Source organism: Atta colombica, unplaced genomic scaffold (assembly GCF_001594045.1).
Source record: "Atta colombica isolate Treedump-2 unplaced genomic scaffold, Acol1.0 scaffold277, whole genome shotgun sequence".
In the NCBI taxonomy this organism is placed as follows: Eukaryota; Metazoa; Arthropoda; class Insecta; order Hymenoptera; family Formicidae; genus Atta; species Atta colombica.
Window position 1 is genome coordinate 1,559,032 of NW_017259378.1, and position 10,399 is coordinate 1,569,430.

At 27.2% G+C, this 10,399-nt stretch overlaps 1 protein-coding gene across 1 annotated transcript in view; it reads left to right on the forward strand.

Moving 5' to 3' along the window:
• Window positions 1-9,202, forward strand: part of LOC108689812 (sex peptide receptor-like) — a 15,696-nt gene extending 6,494 nt beyond the window's left edge. The window contains exon 2 of the mRNA XM_018196752.1: window positions 8,991-9,202. Coding sequence (XP_018052241.1) covers window positions 8,991-9,202 — 212 coding nt within the window. The remainder of the gene's footprint in view (window positions 1-8,990) is intronic.
• Window positions 9,203-10,399: the final 1,197 nt, after the last annotated feature.

The window sequence follows — 10,399 nt, forward strand, 5'->3', positions numbered from 1 at the left end:
ATCATATATATTTAGAATCACCCTCATAAATCGAAACCAAATTGATATCAATTTTTGAACCGTTAGATTTAATATCGACATTTTCTATTGATCTTCGAAGAACATTTTATCAACGCTACAAGAAGATCGACATTTTATCAACGCATCGATAAAAATGTCGATCTTCTTTTGAAACTCAATAGAAAATCTAGTAGATATCAAATCAAACGGTCTTAAAGATCAATCGACTTCAAATCAACTTGTGAATCCAACATCGACATAATTGTCGATACGTCTATAATGCGTAATTTAATTCATTTTGCATATGTCCTCCTCCTCCCCCATCTCTCTCTCTCTCTCTCTCTCTCTCTCCCTTCCCCCTCTCTCTCCCTCGCTCTCCTAATATTTTACCATATTATACTTAATCTTAATATATACTTAATATATACTTAATCTTAATAGAAAATATAAAATAATTTATAATATATAATAAAATCATTATAGAATTAGTCAAATATATTATTTTCAAATATATTAGATAATTTCATTATTGTTAACTTTTAAGTGAGTAGAACACTTAGAACTCCAAACAAATACGTTTGTATAGCATTTGTCATTGTTAACTTTCTTACAAATTTTATCTTTATATTTATTAATGTAGTTTACACATTTTTTAATAATATATATAGATATTTACATTATTTATATTCTTAAAAGAGAAACGTAAATAACTTTAAGACTTCTCGGCACTACTGTTTATTTTTTTTTTCCAGAGCAAAATTTTTAAGATAACTATGCGAGGTGCAATAGCCATCTACTTACTTACATCTGTAACGACATATTTAATGCAAATATAAAAATAATTGTGCAACAGAGTTGGCAAATGTTTTGCTATCGATTATAAACTAAGTCAATGCTGATTCATCAATGTTACAAAATTGTATTCAATGTAACGATACAAACACGAATCTTCCATTCATTTAATTCGTGAAATAATTTTGAGATACATTCGCTGTTGTGCAATATACAATCTCAATTAACTGTTCGCAGCAGAAGTTAATTAAGAGAACTTCGTTCAAGAAGTGTATGATTCCGCGAATTCGTTCTTGTAGTTTTGTGGACAGTAAGCAATGTAAGATTAATCAAAGTAATATGTACGTTGTGTATGTAATAGATGTCTTACTAAATTCTATACAAGACTTCGAAACTTTCGAAGACCAGATAAATAAAAGATTGATGTTACTGTCGTCGAAAAGAAACGACAACTATAAAAGAATAACCTTAACTTTATTATATACAATGTTTTATATGAGAATACTAAATCACATCATAATGTAATCACTTAAAGATAGATTGTCTTGTAGAAAATATGAAAAGCTAGTAAATTTTTTATCGCCAAACTTCTATTTTCAACTAGCTCTCTATTTTCATTTAATCTATTCAGATTCATTAATAAGTAACTTTTTCTACACTTCTCGCGATAGTTGCCACACTGAAGGTTGTCAAAATTAAATTAGATTTTTTTTCAGGAAAGTACATTTGAATTTACAAAAAAAATTTTGACAATATTTAATAAAACATTTAATAAAATAGTGCATCAAATTTTGATATAACGATTACAAATAGCTGATGTGTTGTTTTCACCTAAAAAAGTAATTTTAAACAATCTCTTATACAGCATATTTATTTTATGCATTTTTATTTATTTTAAAAATAAATAAATGTAATCGGATTACATGAATGTTGCGAAAATGGAGCCTACTGGCTTTACATATACGTTATTTCTGTTTAACCAAAAGTTAAGCTATATATTACAAAAACGTTTCATAATGGAAAATGATGAAAATGTTTAATAATTATTAAGGCCAAAAACATCATCAAAAATCAAAAAAAATCAGAAAAAAATATATCATAACTTATAGAATTTATGATATAATTACGTATAAATATATATAGTGATGTATAGCTATTTTAGCTGGATATTTAACTAATCCTTCAGAAACTACGTGTAAAATTTTATTCCAAAATTGTTAATACCTTTCTATTGCAAATATTACAAGTGTCATGATATGTACATATATATATACAAGTGTCATGATATGTACATATATAACTCTATATATGCATACATATACAATAACATGTAAAACAAATTTTAAACACAAAATTAAAAACAAATATTTTTAATTAAAAACAAATACCTTTAAAAAAGTAATTAACTAAAATTGATATTACTGTATAAAAATTTTATACTCAAGGCCTATACTGCTGAGAGCATATTAATTTTCAATAGATATTTGAATCACTCCGGCAATTAAAATTATAAAAACGCAATTCTTGTTTTATTATCATATTTGCTTAAAAGTAAAGACAATAAATTATTTTTCAAGTTCATAATTACATAAATAGTAATACATACACTCAAGCATTAAAATACTGTTCATAAAAATTTGCGTGTCTATTAAAAATATAAAATGCTAATTCTACTCTTATTATATTTTCTTCATTTTGAGTATCTTAATACATTGAATCAAAATTTTACAAAATTCATTTAAAACTAATTCTAAAAAATATATGTATATACACACACACACACGCACACACACACACACACACACACACACACACGCATATATATTGTATATATAATATTATCTATTAGTCTAATCCATGTATAATTCGCTTTCAACACGACTTCAATTTGAATCTAATTATTTTTAATCAAATTTTTGATATTTTCTTCAGGAAAAAAGAAAAAAATTACAAATTGTCAAAGCATATGTTGACAAAAGGAATAGTTCTGAAAATTCCACATTCATATGCACAAAATAATATAAACTTTCCACTTTGTACATTCACAATTACAATTTATACCAACTATTATCTAAACTATTTCTCATCAACCTCATATAAACATTGTAAAACTTTAATGAAACATGTTGAATATTAAATATTATTCTCATTAATAATAACTATATCATAAAAATCACATTCTAACTTTTTCAACCACGCTCAATTTCAAAAGACTTTAAAGTATTTAATTTGACGTTTAACTATCGAAATATTATTGTAACGTATATAAAAATTAAGCTGATAGATGATAGATGATGATAGATGATCGACATTTTTTTAAAGTTCAAATTTTAAACAAAAAATTCTTTTCTTACTGAAAAGAAGAAATTTATTGAGCGCTTAACAAAATATGAATCGCCTATAACATATATATTTTATAATATTTTGTATATCTTATAAAATCATATTCTAAAAGAGATTTGACAATGACTGCAATCGGAAATGTCGTTCGGATATCTCTGATATCTCGGGATTCATCATCTGTCTTTGTTTAAAATTAAATACGACGTTTCCGAAGCAAGTTGAACTTTTAAAAAAATCATTTATTGCGATGGTCTTTTTTTTTCTAATTAATACGTGATGTACATTTAAACTCTTCACAGATACTGATTTAGATATCTTAATATATGTCTTTTCATAATTTATTTTCTCTAAATCATTTAAATTATTCGTAGATATATAGATACATTTTTTATAATTATTAAACTATGAATTAAGAAATTAATATTTGACATTGAAAATTCATGAATATATTCACAAGACTAGTAGAAAAAGATTCAGTAGTAGAAAAAGCTCCGCTACTGAAATTTACATTTTTCGCACATTTATATTGCCTTGAAGATTATGCCTGTGAAAAGGCAGAAAATTCAAAGCGAAATGTGCGAATGCATAGTATAGCAATGTCTAACAGACGACTTTGCGAATCCAACTATAATGAGGCATAAACGTGTTGGACTTTACATTTCGCATTTGCACAGTTATTGAAACATTGGAATTGGATCTAAAGCAACCAGATGTACAAACAAAACGATAGAATGAAGGAGAGAATAAGCAATTTATCTTTCCAGTTTAGTTGATCGAAATCAGAAGAGAATCTTTTTCTGATTACAAGAAAAGTGCCCTGATAGATTTAACGCGAGGAAGATCGCGTACAGAACTATTGCTAAAGATTCTGTTCGCAGTCTTTGTTCTTGCGATTCTACTACACTGATTGAGGATCCGAAACGCGCTTGCTGAGCGTCTCACAAATCCCATTGAAGGGAGAGAAGACTCATGCTCATTGTCTTTCTCTCTACAGGAACAAGAACAATCGTATGAAATTGTAAGAACGTCAGAACTTGATGAAGATGAAGAACACGTCATGGAACGCCATGGTAATTTCTCCGGAAATGGCACACAATTCCATTAAGAGCTTATTCCAAAGCTATATTTAATTACATAAATATAGAATCGTTACCGTTTTTTTATTTCAACTGATTATTAAAATTTTCCTTTATCATTTGAAATGATACGACAAACTCGATGAAAGCTACACAACGTTATGCTCTGGAAAATGTCGTACGATCTCATTAAGATGTTACAGAATAAGTTAATTATACAATTCTGCTGCTGTTTAACAATTCATTATTAGATCACTTTTATTAATTCGTTCTTTTCTGATGAATTTCAATTGAAAGATGGAATTCTGAAAAATAATAAAGCAAATGATTTATAAAAATGAGACATCTATAATAACATCTATCCTAACATAGAACAAAAGCATAGAATAAAAATATGTTTTCCAAATTAAATTATAAAACACATTTTTATTGATAATCATAAAATAAAAACATGGTCTATAATTAAATTAATCTCTAATTTAAAAATAACAGCTTTTGTGCAATTATTTATTTCAAATATTCACTTATAATCTTTCATCATAATTATTTTTTAGAATATATTGTATCAGAATGTATTGTAATCTACATGATTATAATCTCTATGATTTACCTCTATGATTTACGCTGATATTGTTAAAATGCACGCAAAATATTCAGCTTAAACGAGCGGACATGATCCATAAAAGTAAATGTTTGTTTTTACACAAATGTGATAAATCTCACGTGTTTCTACTATCTTTTTTATTACAAAATAAATAATAAAAATAAATACTAAATAAAGAAATTCTTATCTTACTTTCATCATGTTTAAAAGCCATTTTATGTTTATGGTTTAAATATCATCAAAATACGATAAAAGATTTAGAAACACTTGGCTATTATGGTATAAAAGACTATCTTGAGATTTAGCAAATATATATCTATATTGGTAGTACTCAACGAGAATATCACGTCGTTCTATTTTCTTCTATTTTCACACTTCTGAAAACAACGGCGATGTTACTCTTGCCATGAGAATCCTCCAGGGTATTTATTTAACGTTCGATACTGAGATGCACCGTACTTATCACGCAACACCAAAATGGAACGGTCAGGACAATGACAAAGAATACAAGTATTACAAGTGAGGTCTTACTTGAGGTGCATTAAACTTGCTTCCATTATTTGTATTCCCCTGTGGTTCTTATTATACTGCAATAATAAGGGCTTTTTGTAAAATAACACTGATGTTGCGTCGAATCGTATGTATAATGTGGAATAGCAAATACAGTTAAATTGTGGCAGATCGTAATCACGAAATTAAATGTAATGTAAAAGAAAAGAGAGAAAAATAACTACTCTTATCATCATTTTTATAATCTTAAAAATATTATTTTATATATTATATTATTTTTATCATTATTGTATTTAATGATTATATATATATATTATTGTATTTAATGATTCAAATCCAATTTAATAAAAAAATCTATCATTATAGAATTATACAAACATAATTTTTTAATAGAATTAGATATATATTTGAAATTGTATTAAAAAATTATATATGTATATTTGCATGTAACATTTACTATTACATTTTTAAGATATATAAAATATATCTTCACGTAAAATTTCGCGTAATCTCAAATAGCGTAATATCAAACATGATACTTTGACGTCCATACTATCCAAAGTACGGTCGCAAAAGTTCCCTATTATTTCCTCCGACAATTGCAAAACGATGCGTTAAACGTCGCGTAAAACGTGGATCCGAAGGAAACAGCGCACAATTCGCTGGAACTGTTTGCAGCTTGCGGTCGCACGTTGAAATACACTTGGGTTAACCACGACGGAAGGGCAATTTACGCAAACATCATCGTCAGTCCGTAGAGCACCAAAAGAGATCGAATAGCAACGTATTCGCATTCTTATCGCGCAACACGACGGAAGTCGTGACGCGAATAGATTTTTTCGCTTATTGAAACAAATGTTCGATTTTTCGAGTACCGTTATGTAGAACGACTATTGTGTATCGTACACAAAGATCAAACGGCTTTACATGGTACACAAGCGACTTCAGCATCGTTGCAAAAATTAGATTGCACATCTATAGTACTATTGATTTGACAAGGACAAACACACAGGACAAAGCTGATTTATTTTATAAACATAAAACGTAATGCACATGATGCAACAAAAGAAAAATTTTTCACATAATTTTTTTTCAACTCTAGAATAATGTATATATTTTTTCTTTTAATATTAGATTACTATAAAAATAAAAATAAAAGATATTTTCTATGTGCAAAATTTAAAAATAGATAAAGTAATTGATTTCCTAAATCTTATAATAATAAAAAAACACACATAAGAATTAAAGGATAAATATAAAAATAATAAAGTGTTCAATATATATCTAACTCCATAATATATTTTATAATTAACAAATAAAAGATTATTATTGCTATTAAAAATTTATTAATTTTAAAAATAACAGTAAAATTGAATTATCCGCTCAAAGTATTAAATGTTCATTCTTTATTAAGATAAATTTAATATATATGTATTTGCACACTAGTTAAAATGCAAAAGCTTGAGTACGTACAATACATATTAATTATCTAGTAAAAAAATAAATAGATTACATATGAAATGCACAAATGCTTTTATAAAAAGCATATTATTTCTAGCTAAAATCCGATTAGATATTATCAATAATCAGAGAAAGAAACTTTGTCATAATATAAAGGTATAATCTATTTCAAAATCAATATTATTTCTTTTGTACATTGTCAAGTAATGATGTTAAGTTAATTAAACGCTGATATTTAAAAGCGACAGCATACATATTTAATAAAAAAGTAAATCATATTTTAAGTCAATCCGTTAAAATCACCGGGATTCGGGACTCAGAAATCAAGATTTAACAAGTGTTATGGACAATGTTATCTTATGGCATTTTTTTAAATGTAATAAAATGTTCGCAATAAAATGTTATGTATTATAATAAACACAGATTATACAAATTGAAGTATAATGTTAAAATTTTACAGTAAAAAAAAAACACTTGATTAAAATGTTGTAATCAATAAAGTATTATGAAATACTTAACAATTTATAATAATACTGTTATTTAACAGAACTATGCGATGTGTTTGAAATTTATGTATTTCATCGTTCTTCCAGCGAAAGAATTCGAAATGGCATGTGGAGACTTCCATTCAATCTCGGAAGCGTATCGAGAATGTATTTACTGAAGTGCATGTTTTCTCATATATGAAGTGTTATAAAATACATCGTTTTATTTACGATATTTCTATATGTCATGATCTCTCATTCCGCGAAAAGTTCATATTCTGTTATCCGTATAAATAAAAAGCTAACTTCTAATTGTTTCACGCTCGCGCCATGTGCCTGAATTATTCCAAGAAAAAAGAGAGGGCAGAGATCCTATTAAAATTAAAAGAAAATAAGAGAGAATAACAAAAAGCAAAAAAGAATAAGAAAGTATTAAAATACATAAGGAAAAAAAAATACTGCAAACCTTTATGTACAAAATTGATATAGAAAGGTTTCAATAAAGTCAGAGAAACTTCGACATTCACATCTTTGAGCCGTTCGAAATTCAATGCGTATAGACATTGGATAAAAGAAAAGAAATTCCCAAAGGATTCGTACTTTAATCTAAGCCACTTTCGATTATTTAGTAAGGGATATTGGAACTGTTGTCTCAGTTTTTTATTAATGATTTTTTTTTAATTGGATGCTTTTTGAAATATTATATATGTTAAAATATATTTTTAAGTATTAAAAAAAATTAATTATTCTTGAATTCATCATCGTACAAATAAGTTATTTAATTTTAAATGAAGCTATAAAAACGTGAGAATTTATTTTGTGATTGATCTAGATTGAATATCATATGTTCTAAGATTGACAGTAGCATATTTGTTATGGAGAACACATATAACAAATACAATTTTTATTATTTTAATATCAATTCTATATTCTGGAAAATAATAGTAATTATAGTATTAATAAAAATAAAATAGTTATTTTAATCATAAAATATATTGTTTGTTTTTGTACTGTAATTTCTATATAACAAATAAAGCTACATATACAGCTATATCAAATATAATATATTTGTAAATATGTCTTTCTAAGATATGTCGATCTAAAGATATTAAAATTGACTGACATTTAACTCCTTTCAATCTACTCCACATAACTAAATAATCTCTTTTAATAAAAGAGATTATATTCACAAACTTTGTCAAAATAATTAATTATAACAAAAATTTTCTGAGACATGTCATTCTCTATAAATAGGAATATCGCGATTTACATTTAATACAAAAAAAAAGATTTTTCTGTCATGTATTAATTAAGTTATAAGCATTTAGACAATCAATCCCGTACAACAACAGACTCCGGTCTTCCTTATATAGATATTTTCTAAAAAAATTTAAAAAGAATATCTCAAGAATATTCATTAACTCTCTGATTTACATTAATTCGCGACTCTATAATCTAAAGCTATAATCTGAACCTTAAAATAGTTAGTTATTCGGTAAACAGCAGATCATTAGAATCATCTTGATTTCCAGATCGCTAAAGATTCTTTTAAAATTTTTCCCTTCTTTATCAACAAGTAACTTACGTACCAAATTCCAGAAGCAAACTTCTCAAAAATTTATTCAAGAGTTCAAAGAGTTGATGGAAAAGTTCCCGCAGCTAAATCATTCTCTGCAATTTTGAACTTCTACTAATCAAGTTTGTTTCTTTCCTCGACAGGTGACGTGATAGACATTCTGACACTTATAAACTCGGCTATCAACTTCATCCTGTATTGCGCCATGAGTCGACAATTCCGCACAACTTTCAATCAATTGTTCTGCAAGCGATGGCGATTAATCGGCAGGTGGATGGCAGTGCCGCATCAACCGATGGAGAATAATGGACATACCGGGACCAATCACACGGTGACCCAGGTCACTCAAGTCTAGCGTCGAAGAAATCGACGGACCTTTTGCTATCCGGTATAAAAAGCTCGCTGATTAGTTTCCTTTTAGACACGTGTATTGCAAGTCCACAAGAATAGAAAGAGGATATTTCCTCCGCGATTCTCCATCTGACGACAAGTAAAGAGAGATGAAATTTATTTGCTCGCTACTGCCACCGGTCTTAATTGCATCGTCGTTGCGAACTTTACAACGCCCGAGGCGTCTTCGAGCGCTGGCTTCGCCATTCAGGACAAACGACATACCAGATGTGTAACAAATATTTGTTTAAGTTTGGCGAATCGTTATATTTTTTCAACACGTTTCTTTTCAATTCTGCATGTTACTTATTGTTAGTTACATTACAGTCCGACTGCCGTCGCGAATTGATGATACGCACAATTATATTTAAAATAAATATTGTGATAGGTATGCAAAATAGATTATACAAACTCTGTTAGAATCCGTCATTAATAATTTTATAGTGCCATGTTGTATCTCCATATTTTAGATATGTTTATTTAAAAAATTATCAATTTTCCCGTAATGATAATAGTAAATAGTTTTAAGTTTATTACGTGAATGATAATTATTCATAAGTGATAATTATTCAACAAACAATTTCTTATTTAAAGACTCATTATAAATTTTTATAACAAAGCACGCAAAAATTAAAAAATTGTACATCATTCTCCTGCAACAAGATTCCTTATTGGAACTCCATTGTTTTCAAATTTACATAAAATTATTATGAAATATAAATTATCGCTTAATCCGGATATTATATTCATGATATAAAAAAATATTAATTGAGAAGTTTCTATATATTATTTTCAATTTTTTTCTGTTAATTCTGTTTTGCGCTTTAATATTCATTTATGCTGAAAATAATCAGTTTATATTTTCATTTATTGTACATCCTGATTAATTATTTTAGAAATGCTTATATTGGTAATAATTATATTGTTATATACGCTAACAATATTCAATTTATTAGATTTTACATTATAATCACAGTAATAAAAGATTCACAGTAATAAAAGAATTAAAATTATCATGTGTGCTATGTCAAATAAATTTTTAACAGCCTAATTGAAACATAAGAAGTGCGCCTATTAAACTCAGTTTAAATTGCGTAAAATTTGCAAACAAAGATCATTACGATGCATCGCGCAAGTTGCAATGCACAATTTTGCATAGGAA